Raw genomic sequence first — 25,484 nt, forward strand, 5'->3', positions numbered from 1 at the left:
AGACAAAATGCTCGTTTTGTGGTTATGCCTAAAAGCACTTCTGTTGTCCTAGCAAAACCTATTACGTCATTACCAAAGCAAATGAAAGCAGAAAAGTGTTGTCGTCCAAGCATTTTCCTGTTGCAAATATATAAATTGATCCTGCTAGTTGCTTTGTGGAAAGATTTGTGTAAAATTAACAAATTCTTTACTTCGTGATCTATTAGTATTTTACCCATCCTAATCGAGTGGTGAAGGGAATGTTTAATGACATCATCAAAATAATGAGTCGGTTATAAGAAATAAAAGGAAATATTTGTTTCATTTATGGCGCAATGGATAGCAAAATATTATTTCGGTTACAAATGACGTTTCTTTGAATTAATGACTCCTTTTCCCCTCCATTGGCGAATGAGTAATGCGATTTAATAATAGAATACATCGGCAAATTTTTATTTTTTATTTCTATTGCAAAAAATGTAATTTTGTTGAGAAATAATGCAAGTAAATACCTTTACTTTTTTAAGGACGTATTAAATCATACTAAAGTGGAAGGTAACTTAAAGATCAACCTTGACCAGTTTCGCTTTCTGAGAGGAGTCGTGTGTATGTGTGGGAGAGAATGGTCGTGAATTTTGAATTAATTTTGCTGTGACCGCCTGTGCTTTTTGCAGCAGTTCGCTTGTTGCCTCAAAGTGGGCTCGTAGCAGGTGTCTCACTCGCCGGGCCCCTCTTAGAGGCGATATCTCGGTACTCATGTATTATGCCGGGTTGACACAACACACGGTTCCTAAAACGAAAAATCACACAGTCAGGTCCCATACAGCACTTGAGGACTTACTTTTCGCCTCCTCGCCTGGCGCCGTGCCAAAACGATTTCGATCATTCAACTAGGTAAACGAAAGCGACAAAACACAATAAAAGTACCGAGAAACAGAATAACAAATTAAATTGAACTAAACCAGCCTAAATAACCTAAAAATAAACATCTTACCGAATTATATCGCTTTTACCACTGCAGACACAGGCCGGCCGCCTTCTACACAGGCTCGGCGGGGCAAAAACAAAACGTCTCAAAACATACATGAGGAGAGCCCACGCTGGAGGTTGCGGCTGGTAAATAAAAGGAATAAAGGACAGAAATACATCTTCGCGCTTACACCCTCCTCCTTGAACCGATCAAGGTTCAACCAAACTCTAGGCTCTCTCCGACCTGATGAAGGCTGGCAAGCCGCCACCAGCTGAACTACAACCAATACAAGGTAAGCTATCCAACCTCCACCTGATTCAAACAGAAACCCGCTACTCCTCTTGCACGAGCACCAGCTTGTTGATTGGTCGCTTGAGAACTGAGCGTGCCGTCTTGACAATAACAGTCCTCACATGGCCGCTAGCATCTGGGAACACCTCAGCCACACGTCCTAAAGGCCATTGAAGTCGCGGAAGAGATAAGTCAACAACCAAGACGAGATCCCCTACTGAGAGGTTTCTTTCAGTTTTCATCCACTTCTGTCTGTGCTGCAACAGCGGCAGATACTCCGACACCCATCTTTTCCAAAAGATGTCTGCGAGGTACTGAACCTGGCGCCAGCGTCGCTTGGAGAAGCTGTCTGACCTCACAAAGATGCCGGGTGGAACAGCGCCGCCCCGGAGCAACAACAGGTGATTCGGCGTAATCGGTTCCAAGTCTGCAGGGTCACTGGAAACGGGGGTGAGCGGACGGCTGTTGATGACGTTTTCGACTTCACACATGAGTGTGTGGACTGCTTCATCGTCCATTGTCTGCTCCTGAAGCAAGGCTTCCAGAACCTTCCTGATGGTTCGAACTTGACGTTCCCAGACGCCTCCGTGGCTCGATGCTCCTGGCGCATTGAAGATCCAAGTGATGCCCTTCTGAAGTAAGAAGTTGTGCACCTCTTCACTGTTCAGGTTGGACACAGCTTCGCGCAGTTCATGTTCCGCCCCTACAAAGTTTGTTCCATTGTCGGAACGGATGTATTGAACTTGACCCCGCCTGGCTTGAAAGCGCCGTAGTGCATTGATGAACGAGCTTGTATCAAGACTGTTTGCCACTTCTATGTGAACCCCACGAGTGGTCAAGCAGGTAAAAAGTACACCGTATCTCTTGCTCTGCCTTCTACCACTCTTCACAAAGAACGGGCCAAAGTAATCACATCCAACCTTGGTGAAAGGAGGCTCATCCGGTGTGACTCTTTCAGGCGGCAAGTCTGACATCACTTGACTCACGACCGGTGCCTGTCTTCTTCTGCAGCTGGTACATCTTGACAACACCGCTCGGACTGCTGAGTTGGCCTTGATGATCCAGTACCTGCTGCGGAGGGCAGCCAGCACGTGTTCACGGCCGGAATGACCGGCCAGCGCGTGAAAGGCTCGGATCACCAAGTCCGTTACGTGGCCCTTACCCGGCAGCAGGAACGGATGACGTGCACGCGCGTGGACAGGCGCAGCGCCCAATCTGCCTCCGACACAAATGATGCCATCTTGAATCTGGGGATTGAGCCGGAACAGAGGACTGGATCGCTTGACCAAGCCACCTCTCTTCAGAGAACTCAGCTCTTCTGGAAACGCCGACGCCTGCACGACGCCAACGATTGCCCTCTCTGCTTGATCGAGCTCTTCCACCGTGATGCGTCCGCTGAAAGATGCTCCCTCTTTCCCTGACTTCCGCGCCTTGAAGATCTGCGCCACGCGTCTGATCCACACAACTGCTCTTTTTAGCCGGTACCAGGTTGAGTAGTGCCTAATCAGCCTCCAGGTCGGAGTCTCTTCCTCGATGACAGCTGTGGCGACCTTGACTTCTTTCCTCACTTCTGGGTCGTCTTCTTCAGTGACCATGGCTGCCGGCATCTGAGGCCACCGCGCCTCCTCTTCACACAGGAACTCTGGGCCGCGCAGCCAGCGCTCGGTCTGCACTCCTCTGGTTGCATCGTCGGCTGGGTTCTGCTTGGAGCCGACGTGTCTCCACTGGCAGGTTGCTGATCCATCACGGATCACTGCGAGGCGGTTTGTAACGAAGGTGTGATACCTGGCCCGGTCGTTTCGGATGTACCGCAGCACGGTGGTACTATCTGTCCAATAGTAGACTCCGTGGATAGACATCTCAAGAGCCTTCTCCAGCATCGTGCTTATCCTGACAGCCATCGTGGCTGCAGCGAGCTCCAACCGCGGAATTGTCATCGCCTTCAATGGAGCCACGCGTGCCTTTCCAAAAACGAACGCACAGTGAACCTTGCCGGCAGAGTTCGTGAGGCGCAGGTACGTGACACAGGCGTAAGCCTGTTGGCTGGCGTCCGAGAAGTTGTGCAACTGAGCCGATACGACGTCGCCAAAGCCAACTGGCCGGTAGCATCTCGGAAGCGTCACCTTTGCCAGTCCAGGAAGATTCGCCACCCATGCTTCCCACTGTGTTTTCTGCTGCAAAGGAATGGACGAATCCCAATCCAACTGCAGCCTCATCAAGTCCTGCATGATCAGGCGTCCTCGAAGAACGGCTGGCGACACGATTCCCAGGGGGTCATACATGGCTGCGATCATCGAGAGAACGCCTCTTCTGGTAGCCGGCGAACTTCTTGTCGTCACCCTTACGCTGAGTGCATCGTCCTCCAACGTCCAGCACACTCCCAGGACCTTCTCCACTGGAAGCGCGTCGATACTCAGGTTCAGCTCAGTGACACATCTCCCACGTTCTTCCTTTGGAACCGACTCGAGCAGCTCACGGCTGTTGCTGACAAACTTCGTTAGTCGGAAACCGCCAAGATCACACACATCTTTCAACTCCTTCGCCATCTTCACAGCATCTTCTGGCGTTTCAACTGACACAAGGCAATCATCTACATAGAACTTCTGTTTCACAGCCTTGCTCACTTCGGGATCACAGTCTTCCTTGTCATCAGCACACTTTCTCAAAGCGAAGTTGGCACAGCTTGGAGATGAGCTTACCCCGAAGCAGTGCACGGTCATCCGGAACTCCTCCGGATCTCTGGAGAAATCGCCACCTGGCCACCACAAGAACCTCATGACGTCTCGGTCCTCTTCAGGAACAGCTACCTGATAAAACATAGCTTCCACGTCAGCCATAAACGCGCAAGGACCCTCTCTGAACTGCACCAAAACATCTGTCAACGAGTTCGCTAGATCTGGCCCCTGCATGAGAACACTGTTCAGGGAAACGTCCCGAAACCTTGCCGCACAATCGAAGACTACTCGGATCTTCTCCTTTTTGAACGGGTGGTAAACCCCATGATGAGGTATGTACCACACCTTTCCATCATTTCTTGTCAGGCTCTCCGTGGGAACCTTCTCGGCATGTCCCTTCCTGAACATGTCCTCCATGAATTTGCGGTAGTCTTGAGAGAACTTCACATCCTTCTCCAATTTCTTCTTGAGGCCCACGAGTCTTCTTTGAGCGCATGTCTTGTTGTTTGGCATCGCAGGGTCAGCATCTCGGAATGGCAGCGCTATTTGGAAGTGTCCATTTGCCTGTCGTTTACAACTCCGAGTCACCTTCTCCATCCAGCGACGATCCTCCTCTGAGGGCCCCTTCTCGTTGGCGCTGATCTTCTCTGGAAATTCTTTGTCGTACATGTTAACCAGCATCTCATCAAGCTTCATCTTGTCAACTTGCACGCGGTTTACCTTCACTCTTCTTCCATCCAGCAGAGAGTTGTGCCTCGGGCCCTGCACCACCCAACCCAAGTCTGTTCGAATAGCGTACGGACCACCGTTCTGACTTCTTCTGATCTCTACAGGCTGGAGAGCTTCTGGGCAATCATTTCCTATCAGGAGTCCAATCTCTGCATCGATGCGGGGCAACTCGATCCCCCTCAATTGGGCACACTGATCAACATCTTCACTTGAGGCCATATCCTCATGCTTCACAGGGATGGCACTGAGAGTGTAAGTAGGAGGAAGTGGAATCATGTTGTCGCCGTCCAAGCTGGCAACCTTCAACCCTCGTACTACACGACTGTCCAGCTCCTGATTCTCGACTGAAGCTGTGGTCATAGAGATCTTGGTGTCTTCCCCAACAACTCCCAGCTCATCCAGAAGAGACCTTGAACAGAATGTAGCTGAGCTGCCTCCATCCAAGAAAGCGTAGGTCTCAACTTCCTTACCACCATCCGAAGACCACACCCTGACTGGCAAGATGGACATCATGACGGCTGGCGTCCTCGACTTCAACCCATCACCTGTTTTCAGCAGATCAACCCCCAGGCTCTTCACTCTTGTTTGTTCTTGAGGACTCTGCGTCCGTTCTCCTTCACTTGGTTGCTGAGGCTGCTGTTCATAGTGCAAAGATGTTGGGTGTCTTTTCTTACAGATCGCGCATGTCCTCCTTCTGTTACAGAACTTTGACACATGTCCTTTGTTGAGACATCCAAAACAGAGGCCGTTGTTCTTTACGAAGGTCTCCCTTTCTGTGCGACATTTCATCCTTAGATTCTTGCAGGCCTCCACGTGATGCTCTTCTCCACAGAAGAGGCAGGCCCGCTGTTGATCAGCCCCGATGCGGTTGCACTTCTTTACTTGACCTCTAGGGCTTGAGCTTCTAGGGTCTGACGTCTTCTTCGAGAAGTTCGAAAACAGCTGACGACCAAAAGAGGAGTTTGACGCTATCCGTGCCTCTGCCTCAACGAAGTTCACCAGGTCTGTGAATGAAGCTTGTCTTTCATTCCTTTCTGCGATCCTGTCCACTTCTCGTCTCCATCCCTCTTGAATCGAGAATGGCAACTTCTCGAGAAGTCTCCGTAGGGTTTTGGGATGGTTGAGTTCATCGGCTCCACCCAGGCTTCCAACTGCATTGCTGCAGGTCCGCAGCTCCACTGCCAGGCGATCCAGAGCCGTCACGTCATCATTTCTTACCTGAGGCCAGGCCATCAACCTTTCGATAAAAGATTCAGTCATTTTTTGAGGATTGCCATATCTCTTCAGCAACAATCTCCTCGCCTCCTGGTATCCACCTGATGACATAAACATGCACCCTCTGACAATATCACGTGGTACTCCTGAAGTGAACTGCTCCAGGTAGCAAAGCTTGTCGCCTTCATCTGTCACAACGCTGTCAATACGTCCGTCAAAGGCCCTGAGAAACTGATGAAACCTGGTCGGGTCTCCTGAAAATACCGGAATCTCAGGTTTAGGAAGGATGCTTGATGTCAACAGCTTCCTCATCAAAGCAGAGTGAGGGTCCTCACCATCTACTCCTCCAACTTCCGGAGCTGATACCTGGGGGCGAGAGACCTGCTTCACAGTGACTGGGTTCTGAACAAAGTCATTTGCATATTGGTCAACACCTCCAGAGACAGCAGAGTTTGGGCTGCTTGCCGTCAGTGCTGTTTCAATAGCCTCTGACTCCGCCAGGGCTTGCTGCAGCTCGAGTTCCTCTTTCTTCATCTTGAGCTCTTGTTCTTTGAGTTCCAGTGCTTGTTTCTCTCTCAAGTACTTCATTTTAACCTTCAGAGCAGCTTGCTTGGCAGCCTGCTGAGCCCTCAGAGACGCCAGTGTCCCTGACGATCCTGAGTGCCTGGATGCTAGGGACGCACCCACTTGAGACACACTGTCACCTGGCTTCACATCATCAGTTGGCTGACCTCCGTCCCCTTGCTTTCGTCCTCTTCCGTCCTCTTGGTCTTCGATCGGCATCTTCAGTCTTCGATCAGCATCTTCAGGATTCACCGGGGCAAGGTAGCCCGGACCACCTGGACTCTTCACCTCTGGCTGGCTGGGCACTGGAGCGCTGACGTGCTGCCTCACAACGGCTGACGGATCTTCTGGAATCTCATCTGCCTGTTCCATTCCACCTGTAGGATTGCCAAACAGCTGAGCAACAAAGAATGCCTCATCAACACCTTCACCATGAAGAACTTCTCTCAATCGTTCTACAAGAACTGCTTTAGTTCCTCTGATGTCAACATTTCTTGCTAGCAACTGTGCCTTCAACAATGGAACTGTTAGGCTCGACAAGTCCATGATAACTAAAGACAGAAACCTCAGATCTTCTGAAGAGTAATGATCCTCTCAACCCCTCACTGAACTTATCGATGGCCTTCCAGGCTGAGGATTCAGGAATATCTGGCAAAGGACTCCAGGCAGAATTATCAGGAGCTTTCAAGTTTCAACATTTGACAACTGAAATGTCACCTTCTACAGAAGTCAAACCCGTCAACCTGGTTATGGATGCCCTACAAAATCACACTTTCTACAGCATGGGCATGTTCCACTCATTCAACAGCCAATTCTACAGATATAACAACTGTCTCAACATTTAACATCAGGAAACACATTCACTATCTCCAGTTGACGACAAACGAGGCTATGCACAGCAACATATCTGAAGGCACATCATCAAAAAGTTCAATCACCAGCTGCAATTTGGTAGCAAGCAGTATAGATAAGTCCTTAGCAGCATATATGAAACGGCTGTCTCTGCTCACCACAGTTCAGATGCAGTGACGTAATGCCAAGTACTGGTCAGGTCTCACGCAGGTTGCTGTGCAGCAGGTGACAGCCAGGCTGCGGAAGTGCAGGCTGAAGATCCCCACATCAGGAGGAGGTGAAGCAGTAGATACGCCAGTTGCAGATCTGGAGACTGTACTTGCGGTTTCCAGCGTCTGTGGCGTCCTTCAGGCGAATTCGGAACTGTGACCGCCTGTGCTTTTTGCAGCAGTTCGCTTGTTGCCTCAAAGTGGGCTCGTAGCAGGTGTCTCACTCGCCGGGCCCCTCTTAGAGGCGATATCTCGGTACTCATGTATTATGCCGGGTTGACACAACACACGGTTCCTAAAACGAAAAATCACACAGTCAGGTCCCATACAGCACTTGAGGACTTACTTTTCGCCTCCTCAGTTGGTGACATACCAGGGAAATAAGCTAAAATTAGAGCGCTCTATTTATTGCTCCTGCCCCATGTTGAAGAGATACCCCTAAAAGCGTGATCTTTTATCGGCCCTTACGCAGTAAGGCAGTAATTCTCAGACCGATGGATGGTATCGATAGAAAGAGAATGCGTCAAAGATTAACATGAATTAATTTAAATAACATTAAAATGTTAATTAAGCGTGGAAATTAGTCCCAAACATAAGCTAATTATTGCTCCTACCTCGGCGACGGCGCTCCCCGCAGTCGGCGGAGAAGCTAAAATAAAAGCCACCATCCTCCTCCGTAAGTCAATTTTAGAGCGGCCGAGTGGGCCGATGCGGGGCCACCAAACTGAGGTGAGACGTGGCTAGTAATTGCAAACCTCCATAGAAATCAATATCTTAACCCTCGCATGTGTAGGGGGGGTCGGATGGACCCCCCCCCATGGTTTTTCGCGAATAACTCGCGTAAAAAGCGGCCGATCGCGACGAAACTTTCAGTACCCTCGCATTGATCAATTTTACACCTACCCTGAAAATTTCATGACCCTGACCCAAATGACCTTTGACCTGTGACCTCTTTTCCGAGACCATGTTTGGCCGGAATCGCGATTCAGCGTATGTCGGCTCGCATTAGCCGCGCGTTTGCAAATTTTTCGTGGTTTCAAACGTTCAAACATATGATTTGCTGTTGCTCCCATGCATTAGGGTGGGTGTCAAGGTCACCTGAAGGTCAGGTCAGGTCATTGACCTTTGGTGACCTCGGGTGACCTCGGTTCACTTTTTCGAGTTTTACATGTTTCTAGGCTAGTTTTTGGAGCTGATTTCGAATTTAGCAACCATTTGAACATTTACGAAGTAGTTTTGGTGACTTCGTAACATGTTACGAAGCTGTCAGAGGCAGTTGACACGTACTACGCATACCCGTCACGACCCCTACTGGTTGACCTGACCTGACCTGACCCGACCTGGTCTAAATGCTTAAAGACATCATCTGTGATCAAAACTAACACGATATTCGTGATCAGCGTCCCGAAAAACCCCTTAGCAGCCACACTTTACGACTTTCTAACAGGTCCCGATTTTCCCGACTTTGGGTCATTGACCTGACCTGGAAGGTCAACCAATGACCTAGGACCTTAAAATTGGGTATCATCGGCTTCCTCTCGTCACGGGCAACACGCTCGTTTTTTCCGCGAAGCTCTAGCTCGATCAGGGGCCAAACGGCAAGGGGGGGTCCAACCGACCCCCCCTACACATTAGATGCTGGAAAACGCCGCACACATGCGAGGGTTAAGACGTACAATATGGGATGATTACTCTGAAGCGCCTGGAGTGAAAGCATGAGTAGATTGCAAGAAACGAAATGCATAGATTGGTTGAATTATGTACAATAGGCACAGCTCAGATGAAGCTATTTCTATGATGTTGACATATGACATAACCCTTCCTCTCCTCACCTATGACCTACGTGCATTGGCAGTTACCGGCATAGTTTTTGAGCACGGGTGTAATTCGCCATCGGACCGCAATACATGTTGCTAGGCTGCTGCAATTACAACGAACATACGAATACTGCCTTCATTTGTAGACGTTTGTTTTTTAGGCGGTCTTTGACGTGCAAGGGGGCATACCTGTCGACAACTTGAGTTTCTCCGAATTTCAAAAACTCCCAGAATTTCAATTCCTTATGCACTGTTGTAGGTACAGCTATGTTCACAAGTTTTCGTTTCCTCCTGTTCTAAAAAGGATGATACTTGTCGATTTCGTGCGTCGCTGATAGGAGGGTGCGTTTAATAATTAGGCCCAACGCTTTCTGCATCCGCGAGTACCTTCAAAAGGGAACAACAGTTTCCATTTATTACACTATGGGACATGTGACAAAATGACCACTGGAACACGCATGAAACGGAGCTCATATTCCTAAAAATGTCTACAATCACTTCTTTTCTGACACTATTAGCAAATACCATCTCAAGTTAGGTGGTTGACAGACAGTCAATGGAGATCTGGGGAGACTGAGTGATGCCAATTCACCACTTAACTGATAATGAGGGCCGAGGGAAGAGAAACATGCAACATGCACAACTGACAACTTGACAAGTGACAAAACACTACCACTATTGCGCAGTGCACAACAAATTACAGCAGCCAGCCCAAAAAATGCTTTTGGCGGCTAATTGCAAAACAAGTCACTAATAAATGTCTTAGTTGCAGCTGAACACTGCACAATAATCACACTGTTCACACATTGAGTGAGATGCCACAGGTGGTTTGAATCACACTTTGGTTCAACTGCAAATCTGAAGTGTTGTCATGAGGTTCATGCCTCCATGATCACAGCACTTTGGTTGTGGTTGGCATAACACTTGTAGTCTGCAGAGTTCCACATGAACTGCAGACACCTCATCTGGTGGTCTTCATGTTGCTCAACTTCTTCAGGAGGCAAATGTCGACCACCCAGCGGAAGCATGGTCCTGCAGAAAAGAAAGGTAATGCATAAGGTACAAACATTATCTGCTGAAACAGCTCCTTCTGTTGGCTGTTATTAAACTTTTAACATAGGTAACATAACAACATGTATTCCATGTATATTATATTTGTTGAAGTAAAATACTGCCGGCTATTTCAAAACCAGAAAATGAAATTATATTGTGGCATAATTCACCTGCTCAGCTATCAGTATCAAATAATAATTAATTTAATATTTGGCATATTCTATATAACACATTCATAGAATATTCTACTTCACGTCACAAGGACTCACAATCTTTCTGTTGGGTGTTTGATTGACGCATTAACTAAGTTTGTCTTAGGTTTTATTATTGCAAAAAATTCATATTGCATTATTGTATCAAAATACTGCCAGCAATAACAAAACAAGAACATGAAATGCCAATGAGCAAGCCGCCTTTCCTTAAAATAGATTACTTTGAAAGGAATTTTAGTTTCTTTTAAGGAAAAGGAGAAATGATTATCAGGTAATTATCAGAAAACCACTCAACCAGCAAGTGGCTGGGTGGTTTCACAGCAAACATCAAGCCAAAACATATACTTACATCTATCTAACAATTGAGCCATTTGACTACTACAAGGATATGTGAGCAAAATAAGAATCCAATTATCCAATGTTGACTTCCTTGCTAAGTTTATGCCTTATTTTATGAAAATGTGTCACTAGAATTTGATACTTATCATCGAATATTATTTAATTTACGATTTATTTCGATCGGAATGCACATGGAGTCCCGCGCCATTTTCGTCGACGATGAATATGATCGTGTTTCATGAAGAGATAAGGGGTTTCAATGGTCTTTCAAAGCAATAATTTGATGCAAAAATTTGTAGGAAATAATATGAAGCTGGTTCAAATGGCCATCAAACATTTAAAACACCGAAAATACTCACAACTCCGTCCCGACGACCACGCAGCACCGCGCACGCCACACTACTGGCACAATGCTAAAACTGCTGTCACAGCGGAAATGTTTTTTTCTCGATTGCAATTGTGGAATTATTTATTAAACAGAAGATGATCTTTCCGAAAAACCGACTGATTTCATACACAGATGCATGGAAAATAAAAAATCCCGGTCAGTTTATTTGTATTGTTTTGTCGATTTTGACATGCTCCTAGTTTGCAGCCATATTTCGATATGTTCTACAGGGAGTTCAGAATTATTTCAGGACCAATCTTTTCCTCATTCATTTTCCCGTCGATCATGAAATTTTTAGAGCGGAACAATTGGTTTCCAGGCGGTCCGAGCGGTTTTCGTGAGAAGGGTGCAAAAATCGGCGTCATTTTTAGAGCCTCGACACCAGCTCAACACAGGACCCTATGGGAGACGGTGAAGTAGCGGGAGCAATAAATAGAGCGCTCTAATTTTAGCTTATTTCCCTGGTGTGTCACCGACTGTCCTCGCCTGGCGCCGTGCCAAAACGATTTCGATCATTCAACTAGGTAAACGAAAGCGACAAAACACAATAAAAGTACCGAGAAACAGAATAACAAATTAAATTGAACTAAACCAGCCTAAATAACCTAAAAATAAACATCTTACCGAATTATATCGCTTTTACCACTGCAGACACAGGCCGGCCGCCTTCTACACAGGCTCGGCGGGGCAAAAACAAAACGTCTCAAAACATACATGAGGAGAGCCCACGCTGGAGGTTGCGGCTGGTAAATAAAAGGAATAAAGGACAGAAATACATCTTCGCGCTTACATTTGCGTTGATACATCTTACAACAGTTTATACTTAAGCCTAAAAATGCAAATTGAAGGAAACATTTCATTCAATTGGACCTAAATAATTCGATAACTTCATTTGGCCAGGTGAGCATCATCCTTTTTTGTGCTCCAAAATCAAAATAAAAAGTTGAGCCACTTTGACTTATCTAAACTGAAATGGGTTATTGGTTTAAAGCGTTCATTGCCTATTGAATTTCAATTAAATTGATTTTAATTTTATTTGGCTGTGTTTATATGCTATCTGTGTTCCTGCCCATTTTGGCTTAGCATCAGAATGTCAATTCCTTTCATTTGGCTCTTAGGATGAAAACTGAATGATCAGACCTGTGGATCTATGAGGCCGGGGTGTTCACGGGCACCGCTAACTGCTGAGTGTGGTGTTTGCAGTGTGTGCAGCAGGTGTGGGGGTAGGGGACGGGTAGGTGGTTATGACGTCAGTCGTCACGGCTGCGTCCAGTGGATGGTCCCCACTCCCCTGTGGCCGATCCTGACTGACCACAGCAACAGCGGTCGTGTGTGCGGTGACAGAAGGATGACAGGGACACAGTTGGCGGAGCCCACAGCCTGTGTACGGTCCGACCACACACAAGGCCCATGAACAGCCCTCTGTTTTAGGGTCACATTGCTGAATCTGATCATTCAATCTTCAGTTATCACCTGCATTTATTAATTGCTGCTGGCCTGGCTGTATGTACATTGTCCTCACAGACTGTTAGCAGCTCACCTTATGATGACCCAGATGATGTAATGTCATGTCATCCCCAGTCCCCACCCTGTTTAAATGTGTTGCCCATCCCATGGTTCTTACTGCATAATTGGTTGTGCACCTGTGTTGTGACACTTGGCCTGTGTGGCATGAGCAGTGCTAATTTACTGCCAGTCTGCAAAGTATGGTAATTTTGATGAGCCTTATGGTTGCAGCAGGCTTGTTCTGCTGGTGTGGATTTGATGCTGTTTGTGATCTGGTGAGGTGCTGTGAAAAGTTGGCTTAGTGCAGTGCGGTGCAGACATGGCTTAGTGACAGACATGACAGACCCAGCAAGACAGATAAGGAAAATTGAAAAATGTTGTAGTTTGACATTTGATTCAGTGTGTTCTTAGGTCTAAATGAGTGCGTGTGGAGTTGACCCAGGCAGAGGCTAGTTAAAACCACTGGCTTGCAGGCTTATTACTGAAACTGGTTCTCCAGTCAGAGGCTAGCGCTAATCACAAACACGTGCGTTTGCCCCCCTCCCCCCACCGGAGACTTAGGGTGGCATGGGACAGGACAGGGATGATAAAGCCCGACCCACATTGCCACACTGTCGGCTGTCCCCGGTAGCAAGTTCGCACTGTTACAACACGCTACACACCGCCCGGACGGTTGCCGTCACAGTGTCGTCACCCGTGGCCGGCGCATCGGCGCGTTGAGCGCCCACTCGGCTCGGCGATGCGCCGACAGTGGGGTGTGAGGGCTGAGCACGGCCGATGGGAGGGACTCGAGATGAGCACGGCAGGTGGTACAGTCCACAGCAGAAGTAATGTGCGGTTTCAGTCATGGGTATGTTCTGCTTCTGAAGCTTAGGAACGATTAACCAGACTACAATGAAACTTTGAATGTAGCTTATATTGTACCGTCACCCTTGCAGCTGCAACTTTAGCTATTGACATCTTCTTTTCGATCACTCCGCATTAAACAATCACCAGTCAAAGCCAACCGTTGAGATTGGTAAAACCCTACAGGGTGTCTCAAAAGTTCGTTCACAGGTACCAGCCATGCTTTTTTGTTAATAATTCTGAATCAACAATTAATTAACGGTCGAAATTTTGCATGGGCATTCGTAACAACCTTCCTCAAGCAGTCTCATTGTTTTCAAGCGCATTCGACCCTTCATGAGCTCACAAAAAGGGTTCATCTCTGACCATGGGTCAGGCATGAAAATGGAGGTCGCAAAATCGGGTCGGCTGAGAAACTCTCTATTTCAGGAGTAATGGGAATGGTTAAGTCGGAAATGACCCATGGCAAACTGTCGGCGAGGATGAGTACAACATGATGATCATCTAATAAAAACGGTGGCTAAAATTTTTGAAGGACAAAACCATGCGAGACTAACAGCGTTTTGAACGACCCTCGTACGGCAGCAGACTCGTGCTCCAGAAAGCAGCTTAAAATGAAGTCATAACTATTGAAAACTGACAAGAAGCTCACAGACAGAGGTTACCCAGTTTCACAAATTGCAGGTCATCGTAAAATAAAGACAAAGTATCATTTTAAATTGTTTATTATATCTATAACGCTAAATTTTGGGGGAAAATAACACGAAAATCGTCAATGCCAAGGACAACTGACCCTTCAAAAGTGTCAATTAATGTAAATTTTTATCTTACGAAGTTTCCAGAGGCAGATCTGGAGCGAATAGCTTTCTTTTAGACACAAAATCCCGACAAAACCGCACGATGGACAGGTTTTGGCCGTTTACAAAGCAGAACCTCTCCTGAGGAAAACACTCCGCAACCCAGTGAAGATCTTGTCATGGGGAATGATGAGCGTTTGGGATTTACAAAATTTGCACAACGTGTCTAAGAAACAGATGGCCGACACATTCTTCTACGATATGCTGCGAAAAATTTGCCCCTGGCACTTCCCATTTGTTCAGGAATGGGGTTGTTTTGAAAAGGAAAATGGTGCTTGGGAGGTCGGCGCAAGTCATTCATGAAGGAGTTAGCGCCAGAGAAGACCTACAAAATACTCACGGGTGGTGTCGATGCAAGCTGTCGGCTTTCAGGGAGAAGCGGATGTTGCCGGGGAGCTCGTCAAACCTAAATCCGACGCAGAAACTGCAGGGGATTCCCCTACAAGAGCTTGAAAGCTGGTAACCTTTTATCAGCCTCCGGCAGCTGACGGAGCGACGAAAATCGGTATGGACAAATATTTTTGGAGATACAGCAAATAGTTTGATTTCCAACCTTCCGAATCAGTTGTCAAAGCATGCATATATGTCTAGTGTGCACACAGACACCAAAACCTTAGATTTTTGGCCGGTTATTATATGCTTTATGGGCATGGGAAATGTGTGAACGAACTTTTGAGACACCCTGTACATTACTTTAGCGGTGGGCTGTACCTAGGGCTTAAAGGCCACCGCTGCGCCGCTTCAAGCCGTCAAATAATACACTGTAGTGTGAACATTTTATCAGGTACCCATGTTCGACGCAGCTAATAAGTTGCGTCAAAAGAATCTGAGGTTGTTGCGTTCTGCGGCATTGGTAAACGAGATGCGCTCGGTTCATGTGAGGGTTTGGCGTTGTCGCTCGGTGGTAGGGCGAAATGCGAATGGCTGATGGCTGGCCTTTAGGACCACCACTTTTGCCGTGTCTCAAGTAGTCAAATCTGCTGTGAATGATTTGCCTATAATCATTGTTCGACACACCTTACGAGTGACGTCGAAAATGCATGCATGCGATAAACCGATTGTAGCTTGTGTCTACAATCGGTTTAAATTCCTGTTCCAGTGAATAATTATACAACTGCCAATTATACGTTTTCCAGCCGCTGCGGTGTGGCTCCGGGCTAAATGTACCGGATTTGACTGTGGACGACTGTGGCTCCGGCTCCTTCCACCCCAAGACATGTTCCTTCATTATTCAAACATCAGTTGTTCTCTAGACTGCTACACTTTGATCCCAATGCTCTTCGCCCACCGTGTAATGCATGCCATGCTGAAACATGACATTGCAATGGATATCGCTGGATATTGCTTCCGCATCCCTATCTGACTTTTTCATCTCTCTAGTATCTGCCTGGTGGTCGCACCAAAGCTTTATTACCAGCATTGCCAGTAACGACCACCCGTAGTATGGCGGCGCATTTCTGGGCTGTGACGTCAGTGTCTCGCCCCAACAGAGCTCAGAGATACAGCTGCACGGACTACCTATTTTAGCACGGCATTGGGCCGTTTTCCCAGCTAACTGTCCATATTCTTAGGACGTGCCTGGAAGAGCGTCGCCCTTTGCCGGTAAAATGTCAACTGGGCATGGTGTTTAGTCCAGGAAGAAGGTCGTTTTTCAATACTCCTGCGTATTGATCCTCCCTCATTATTTCTAACCAAATGAATGCTCTAAGTCTGCCAAAGGCAAAGAGTGCATGAATCTACCTAACTAAATAGACACTGAAAATATGTCAGTGTTATACTAAATTCCTGGCCAAGGACGGCCTGTTCGCTTATATTCAGACTTTGTGTGTTTTAAACGACATGATTGATATAACCATTTTGTCTGCACATTTAAACACGAGTTGCTGAACTGCTGTTATCCGGCGTTCCTGGCGGTCGCTGGGACATAACACAGACGTCCCACGTCCACCGTGGTATGCACGAGTGGTGACCTGCAGAGTCGCTGGAACCGCGGTGGGCGTCCGTGGGTCGATTGTAAACCCACGGTCTAATCGACTGGGCGCGGTGTGTGACTGAACTGAACCTGACTGGGTGGTTGCACAGTGCACAATGCATAGCCAGCTGTCTGCTGTGTGCTTATATTTTTGTTGGGTGCGTTGACAAACAGCCTGTGTTGTTGACATGGCCAGAATGCTGGATGTGGAGCTTCTGAGTGATTGGTGTAGTGATACGTGACCATAGCTCATATTTATAAATGTGTTGGTACTTTGGTGTTTTGCTTCCGATGAGCTGGGCTGTATCATGTGATCGATTACTGCAGGGAACAAGCTTAATAGCGGACATACAATTTGTACTTTATCAGCCCATGCTCTGCTATGTGAAAAAATCTGTCAACGACGCTGTCGCACTAAGAATGTGTTTATTTTATTCCATCCTAGCACCTCCGCCTGGTCCATATGTTTTCTGTCCAGTGTGAAACAGCTCCCACACACGCCACGCCGCCCGGTGGCACCGGTGACCGAGTCCGGTCGGACGGTCCGCGCGACCGACCCGCGGCCGCCGCCTGAGTCACCCCGCCAACACATCGATCCGGGCGTAGCCGCCCTGCTCTGGCCGTGCCGTGCCGTGCCTTGCTGGCGGCGGGGCCGGCCTCTGATCTCGGAGTGACGGCCCGCCGGCACTGACCGGCCGCTCTGTTTACTCCGGGCTCGCGGCTCGCTCCCCGTGTACGAGCGGCGCTGGGCGGCCGCCAGCTACCCTCCTCCCCTCCCCTCCCCGCACCCGTGCGCCCCGGCAGACGGACAGACGGTCGGTCGGTCGGTGGGGCTGGTGAGGGCAGGTCTGTCTGTCGGTCAATCGGGATGTCTGTTTCGTCTGTCGCGTTAGTATGTCTGTTTGCCTGTGTGTGTCGGCCAGTTTGTCTTGTCCGTATTCCTGGCCTGTTCTTGTATGTCTCTGTAATGGTTTGGTTTGTAAGTCTGTCTGCCTGTCTGTGAGTCTATTTGTCTGTCTGTCCGTCCGTCTGTCGGTCAGCAGTGGGCGGCGGTCCGGACCCTATACAGTATTTAGCGAGGGAGCGACAGGCCCACGTGACGGCCGTCAGTCGGCCTTCGACACTGGACAGAGGCACCGCGCCGCCTGGAGTGCCGTGTGGTCCGGCGAGTGCGTGTGGAGTGGCGTGTAGGGCCCCAAGGGGGAGGGTGTGAGTACCTTCAGCGCAGTGAGCTGATCCGATACCGGGCGGTGTTTATACCTTAGGTAAGGTGAACGGTGGAGTTGCTTGGATCAGCCAGGGAGAGCGGCGTGACTTGGCGTGGAGTGAAGTGAATTGATTGACGTTGAACTGAAGTGGATTGATTGGTGGTGGACTGAAGAAGATTGTTTGATACTGATGAGTGAATTGAAGATGTTTCATTGGCAGTGCACTGAACTGTATTGATTGGCAGGGGACTGGATGGTGGATTGGGAGTGGATCGGGTGATGCTGTAGAGTTGAGTGGATTCGGATTGCAGCACGGTGCTACTGAGTGACCCGGTGCGAGGCACACAGTCCGCTGGACCGACCGGGCCGCCGGCGGCTGACCTGTTGATGCCGCCGGGGTCGTGACAGGCCGACGCTGGCGTCTATTCTGGTGGGCGCCGGGGCCTCCCGCCGGCCCGGCCGACCCAGTGACGGCCTTATCCCAGCCCTCGAAATAGCCTCCGCGGTGGCACCGCCGCTCGGACGCGCGCGCCCGGCCGGCGCGGCGCGGGATTTTTCCGGTGCGTGCCAGCCGTGTGCGGGGCGCGGGAGCGGGCACCGAGTGTGATTCCAGATGGAAATTTTCGGAGCGCCAATCCCTGAATGCGTCCGTTATTGACGTGACTGTTTGGAAATTGTATATGTTGGACTAGAGTCTGGCTATTTGAGATCGGCTTACGTAACTTGGTAGGCCACTGGATGGCTTGTGTTTATTCATTGGAAGCCTGTCCGCGATGTCTGTCAGTGGTATCGGAATTGTAATCGGAACCAAACGATAATATTGCGACACACATAAGATGTTCTGTACCTTTTTTTGCCTACCACTGGATTATTTCAGGCTGTCTGATAACGTCGACATTCAACGTTGGTCCGTAGCTCGCGTGCCTTCCATTCGGTTTGTGTCTGACGCTGCCATTCGTGTTCGTGTTTTACTGGATCACAGTACCGTCCGTCGGCTGTTTTGTGTCCCTCTCTCCCAGGACGACTGCCCTCTGCTGGTGACTGACGTCTCTCTCCTTTACTCTAGCAGGCAGTGCTTTGCCGTAATTTACCCCCACCCCTGGACTCCGGCAGACGGTGCAGTTCCGCGTCTAACTCATCCCCCGTGCTTATACAGACGGTCCCGCTCCGTGTCTAACGCCTCCCCCGCTCTCCCCCAGACGGTCCCGCTCCGCCGCCATGCTGCCGGTGCCGCTGTTCCGGCTGCGGCCTCTGCTGGGGTTGGACGGCGGCGCCTCCGTCCGGCTGGTGGCCGCTCGGCAGACGGGCGCCGACTCGGTGCTGGCGCTGCTGCTGGACTCTGGCGCCCTGATGCTGGTGCTGCTGCGGCCCCGCCGCCGGCCCGTAGTGCGACAGGTGGACCTACCGGCCGAGACGGACAAACGCGTGGCGGCCATGTGTCTGTGTCCGACCGGTGACTGGTTGTTAGTGGCGGTGTCTGCCGGGGCGCTGTTCGTGCTGCCCGCCGGCTGCGCGCTGAGGGGCACCCGACCCTCGCCCGGTGGACGACTGCGGGCTGACGACGCGACGGCGTACCCCCCGGCAGCGCACCCGCCGCAGCCGACAGCCGTCGCCTGGTGGCGCCACGGCAGCGCGGACCTCGCGGTGATCGGTGGACGACAGGGGGAGATCGAGTTTGTAGACTTGGCCAGTGGTGAGCGAGTGGGTGGGACCTATGTGAGACGCGGCATTGCGAGACTGGATGTAGTGCGTGAGGACATAGAGGGGCGTGTGTATCTCCTCATCTCGAGCGCCGGCGGTGGTGAGCAGTGGCGGCTGTTACTCGAGCACCAGGTGGCCGGGTATATCGTGCCTCTGGACGCGCTGCAGGCGGCGCCGTCCTCGGAGAGCACAGACTCGCCCGGAGAGCTGGTCAGGAACAAACTGAACAGCCTGCGCCAGCTGTCGCGCGAGAAGCTGGGCTCGCTGCAGCAGCGCTGGGCCGACTCGCGTCTGTTTCGCCGCTCGGTGGCCAGGGACGAAACGGGCGCGTGCGGTACGGCCAGCGGCTCGGACTCGGCCTCCACCGGCTCCGGCTCCACGCCCATTGTCACTGTCGAGCCGGACACGCCGCGCACGCCCAAACCGGAGAGCCTGACCGGGCTGGTGGGGGAGACGCGTGTGGCGCTGCACTCACTGCGCTCGGGAGATGTGCTGGCTGGGTACTACGAGCCCACCGGAACACTGTCGGTGCATATGGCCGACCTGGAGTCAGTGCCGCTGTCTATCCACAAAATGCCGCCGTCCGTCGGCAGACTGCTCGTCACGGACGCGGTGATTTTCGTGACGGACGTGGACGGCGCGCGTCTGTTCCTCATCTCCAGTAACTTCTCTCAGTGTGACATGGACATGCGTCGGTTTAACGAGGACTGCGTGCTGTCGGTGTTCGACCTGGAGCCGGCGGACGGGCTGCTGGCGCTGCTTCCCACCTCTGAGAGCGCACCGCCGGCCCGGCCGCGGCTGCGTCCCCACCTGGAGAGTCTGAAGCCGACACCGATGCGCGGCTGTCTGGTGGTGACCCGGCGCGGGCTGGCCATCTGTGAACCGCTGACCACCCCGGAGGCGGCGCTGCTGGAGCTGGGGACGTCGGCCGGCGCTGGCGCTCACCTGCTCGAGCGGGTACACAAACTGTTCAACGTACCCGTCGGCAGGCTGTTTGAGACGCTGGGTGATCTGAAGCTCGAGGAACGCGAGTTTACGCTAGCGCTGGCCTACTATCGTCTCACCAAGAAACCACACATGGCGGTGGTGCACAAGTTTGCGGCGTTCGGGTACTCATCACAGCTGCTGCACTACGCCACCATCCTGCTGTCGGGTGTGAGCGAGGGCCTGCTGCTTTCCGACCGTCGCCGGCTGTCGGACATGGCACTGCTGGCGCACTGTGAGATGGCCCTGCGATCGGGCTCCGCCAACGACGACGCCGCGCTCGCCAAGTTTCTGAGGACAAACCGGCACTACGACGCTGGCCTGGCGCTGCAGTACACCCTGCTGGCGCGCCAGTGGGACTGCGTGCGGTACCTGCTGGCCGAGCGGCGCCAGCAGCAGCGGCTGCTCGCCTGTCTGACTAGCCCCGAGCCGGCGCCGGCGCCGCCCGGTGACGACGTCCTCGACCACGAGGTGGCGCACGACCCGGGCCTGCGAGCCGTGCTGCTGGCCCGGCCGCGGCTCGCCGGCCTGTACGTGATGAAGGTGTGTGAGCGGGTGCCGCGGCTGCCGGCGGCGGTGCTCCGACGGCTGGCGGCCATCACCGACCCTCTGAGCGCGGAGCTGCGGCCGCTGACGCACGGCCTGCTCGGCCATCAACCGTCCCGCCGCACGCTGTCCACCTCCCAGCCACCGTCACGGACTACCCTCACCAACGGCGGCAGCCAGGAGCTGTGTCCTCTGGAGCCCGACGACCTGGTGGACCTGCACCTGCACGTGCTGCTGCACCTGGTGCGCGCCGCCGGGCCGGGCCGCGCCGCCGTGCTGCCCGCCCAGGCCGAGGCGCCGTGTCGTGCCGTTGGCGCCGCCGCCGACTGGCCGCCGACGCTCAGCGCCGGGTTCTCTCACGCGGCGCTCAGCCGGCGCGGCGAGCTGATTGTCTGGGGCGAGAACAGCTCGCAGTGTCTCGGCGACCCGGAGCTCAGCGCCGAGCTGGCCACCCCGCGCGCCGTGGAGCACCTCTCGGCCGTCGGCGTGGCCGTTATCCAGGTGGCGTGCGGTCGGGCGCACACAGTGGCGCTCACCACGGGCGGAGTGTACGCCTGGGGCGCCGGACGGTACGGCCAGCTCGGTCTGGGTGCGCCCGGCTCGTGTCCTCACCCGCGGCTCCTGCAGACTCTCGCCTACCGACGCGTGGTGCGCGTGGCGGCCGGCCAGTACCACTCCCTGGCGCTCACTGACGACGGACGCCTCTGGGCCTGGGGCTGGAACGTGTTCGGTCAGTGCGGCCGGTCCAGTGTCGAGGACGTGCTGTGGCCGCGGCCGGTGCCCGGAATGAGCAAGAGGCGTGTGTCGGCCGTGGCCGCCGGCTATGCGCACTCGGCGGCACTCACTGACGATGGAAAAGTGTTTGTGTTCGGGTGTAACGCGTACGGACAGCTGGGTGACGGATCGACCCGGAAGAGTTGCCGCGTGACACAGGTTGAGCTGCCCGAGCCGGCAGTCCACCTGGCGTGTGGCTTCTTCTGCTGTGTGGCGGTGCTTCGGTCAGGTCGCGTGTTCCGCTGGGGTCTGGACCCTCAGAGTGTGCGGCTCGGCGCTCAGGCGCAAAAGAAGAAATCTCAGGCGGCGGCGGCGGCAGCAGCGGCGGCGGCCACCACAAACGGTGTCTCCAACGGCCCCGTATCGACGCCCGCGCGCCCGGTCGGACCGGAGGCCCGCAGCAGTCAGAAGACGGTGGACCTTCTACGGGACGCGGCGCCCGGCGAGGCGACGCCGCCGGTGCGAGTGCAGCTCACCACCGCGACACCGCCAGCGGCGGCCGGCCGGCCCATCCCTCCCATTCGCGTGCAGCTCGCCAACGCAACGCCTCCGCCAGTGCCGGCAGCCGGCCGTCCGACTCCTGACCCGCCGCCGGGCCCGCAGCCTCCACCGGCCGCCGCCGCCACCTCCCAGGCAGGCACCTTTACCCCGGAGACGCGCGATCACCTCAGTCCGTCCGAGGTGGACACTTCAGACGTGGACGGCCGCGTGGTGAGTGTGGCCGGCGGCGCGCAGCACACGCTCTACCTGAGCTCCAGCGGCCGGCTGTACGCGCAGGGCCGGAACCTGGACGGCCAGCTGGGGGTCGGGGGCAGGCAGGAGGCGCCGCGGCTCTCCGAGGTCACGGTGCCGGGCGGCGCGCAGACGGTGGCTGTGGCGTGCGGCGCTGACTTCACCCTGCTGCTCACCGACGACGGAGCGGTGCTCGGCTGCGGCAGCAACAGCTACGGACAGCTGGGCCAGCTGCCGGCCGCCGACAAACTGGACGACGCCAAGCTGGTGCTGCTGAAGAACCGGCGCCTGCTGCGGCTGCCGCAGGGCCAGAACTCGTCCGAGACGCCTCAGCCGGTGGTGGCCACCGACAGCGGCCGGCGCACGCCGCTCGAGGTGGTCTTCAGTCTGACGGAGCGGCACGAGTGCGCCTTCAGCCGGCCGGCAGAGTTCTCCGGTGACGCCGAGCGGCTGCACGCCATCATCGGCCTCTTCCAGGGGAGTTACGACTCGGCGCAGCTGCTCGCCAAGTGTCTGGACATGGGCTGTCTGTACGCGGCGGCGCGCGTCTGCTGCGTGGCCGGGAAGCCGGCCAAGGCGCTGCAGCACCACCTGGCGGCCATCCGCGCGGAGGCGGCCGCCGAGCCGGCCAACGGCGGCGGCGGCGAGGCGCTGCTGGGCGCCGTCACGGCCGTGGCCGCCGAGTACCTGGCCCTGCCGGTGGACGGCTCGGTGGCGGGCAGCGTGCAGCTGCGTCAGCTGCTGCTGGAGCTGGTCGCCTTCTGGCTGGACTGCCAGCTGCCGGTGCCGCGGCTGGAGCAGCTGCTGGAGCCGCAGCTGGAGCGGCTCGCCCACCCGCTGGCCGTGCTACTGTTTGGCGGCAGCGCCGACATGCAGCTGTCCGACTCTCGCATCAGCGCCCTCTTCTCCCGCCTGTCTGCCGGTTTCTGTGTTCGTCTGTGCGCGCTGGTGTGCGCCCAGATTAGCGCCGGCCGCATCTCCCGCGAGTTTCTGCCGGCGCTGGGCCGTTTAGTCCTGCCGCCGTCTGCTCAGTCTGTACCGGCTGACGCAGTACTCGACTCCGTGATCTGCCAGCTACTGCGGCACCGGGATGGCGGAGTGCAACTCACCGAATCTCGCCTCGCCGAGCTGGCCCTGACTGACCCTCCGCCGGCACAGTTAGTCGCCTTCTCCTGTGGCCACTCTCTCAGCACCTCTGCGCTGCGGGACGACGCGCTGCCGGAGCTGCGCGTCGGCCTGTCGTCGCTGGGCCGTCCGATCCCGCGCACGGCCGCCCTGCTGATGGCCCAGTACCGCCAGCTGGACGGCTGCCGCAGCGCCTGTCCCAGCTGCGTGCTGCGCTATGTGCAGCGCTGTGTGGACACGACCAGTGAGGAGGAGGACGAGATGTTGTAGCAGACGGCCGGCGGTCGGCGGCGGCCCGGCCGGGACGGCGCCGCGCGCCGAGCCTCCTGCGGCGGCCGCTGCCGGATCGCCTGAACACCCAGGTGGGTACACGTGTGCTGCCGAGTGGTGACTGGTGTGTGCGGGTAGGAATGTGTGTGTGTGTGTGGGGGGGGGGGGGATTGTGACATGATGCATCTGAAGTAAACTCTCCTTTTGTAAGTTATGTTTATGTTTTCATCTTGGCATGGTGAAAAAACTGTTTTGCTTTTATCTTAGCTTTATACGTTTTCTCTTCACGATAAGTTTAGTGAAGCTCATGAGTCATGCGGATGGATCAGTCCTTAAGGCCGGTTGGATAGACGCAGCTTGCACCTTTGCTTCTTTGTCTCGGCCTAATTTAGTTGCGATTGCATCGCTATATGTTTTTATGATAAACAAAATCCTTTCCCCTCTCGACAGGACCGTTCTGCTCCAGCTGGCGGAGCTGGCCAGTGGTCTCAGTCAGTGCGCGCCTCGCCGGTACCAGTGGAGGACTGCGGTACTCCGTACTCTGCCCCCAGCCGAGGGACACCTCCGTACTCTGCCTCTAGCCGGACTCAGCCCCATAGTGGTCCCATAGACCGTAGCTCTCTTCTGTCTAGTCCTGATTTCCGCCGACACCGCTGCGGTTGCTATGGCAACGAACGGAACAAGAACGTGTCTTCACTGTTGTGTGCTGTGAGCCGCCGGCCGGCCGGCCCGGATCCTGAGCTTTGACGGGTGTCATTTTGACGGATTAATTTGTGTAATCGATGCTGTGCGGATGATCTAATCCAGTGTTGGGATATTATAAGCGGTTGTTGTGCATATGTCTGCGTAGAGCTGCTATGGTTTGTTGAATATACCGGCGGTCGCTGCGCCGTTACTCGGGAGCCGGTCATTGGGCGCTCAGGGAAGTGGAGTTTCCTGTACAGGTCGGCAGTGTCTGTGTTTAGTCTCAAACGTGGCTGTATGATTTCCGACTATTTAACACTCAGCGCGGCGGGCATTGCGGGCGGCTGAACCGGCCGTGACTCCGCGGCAGCGGCTGGTTCGTATCTCTGTGTGTGTTGGTGCCTTTACCGTCTGTGTACCCGCCGAGCCGTGACCCCTGACCTCACAGGGTGACCCGGCGGCCGGCCAGGACCACTCCCCGCAACCCTAGGCTGCTGTCGGGCCCTGCCGGCTCCCCGGATTGCTGTGCCCTCCCCACGAGTCTCCCTGAGCTGTGTGCCGCCGGGGCGGTGTGGTGGTCCTCCCAGAGGCGCCGGTGGCGACATCTCGCGGAGGCAGGCGGAGTCGCGCCCCGACGTGTCGTGCTTTCAGTTGTTTGTTGCTGGACGCTTGTATACGTTAAATAATACATGTTATCTACATTTGGCGGAGTGTTTGGCCACTGAGCTGAGGTCAGTTTTGGGTTTATCTGTTGTTTTGTACTAGCGATTAGTGATATCACGGGACGCTACTAGAGTGGAGGCGCATGGCGCGGTCACACGCCACACTTCTGCTGTCCAGGATCACAAGTTTTATGAAGAAATTAAATTTCGTGAGCACCATTATGCCCTTGGTCGCTCTTTCCTAGCTTCGCAGAACTGGATCGGTAGCTGATAAAAAGAGCGAACGCAAATCGGTTCATTCGCTATGGCGTGGTGGTAAAATTA

General features: G+C 53.3%; 1 protein-coding gene across 1 annotated transcript; it reads left to right on the plus strand.

Annotated features, from left to right (window-relative positions):
• The first annotated feature begins 12,081 nt into the window (after positions 1 to 12,081).
• On the plus strand, positions 12,082 to 25,203 carry LOC122393945. The gene is made up of 3 exons (XM_043390431.1): positions 12,082 to 12,193; positions 18,882 to 23,906; positions 24,265 to 25,203. The coding sequence occupies exon 2, from the start codon at positions 18,901 to 18,903 to the stop codon at positions 23,812 to 23,814; it is 4,914 nt and encodes a 1,637-aa protein (XP_043246366.1). The 5' UTR covers positions 12,082 to 12,193; positions 18,882 to 18,900; the 3' UTR covers positions 23,815 to 23,906; positions 24,265 to 25,203.
• The last annotated feature ends 281 nt before the right edge of the window (positions 25,204 to 25,484 follow it).

The sequence above is a fragment of the Amphibalanus amphitrite genome, unplaced genomic scaffold (assembly GCF_019059575.1).
Source record: "Amphibalanus amphitrite isolate SeventyFive unplaced genomic scaffold, NRLGWU_Aamphi_draft 000565F_arrow, whole genome shotgun sequence".
Lineage (NCBI taxonomy): Eukaryota > Metazoa > Arthropoda > Thecostraca > Balanomorpha > Balanidae > Amphibalanus > Amphibalanus amphitrite.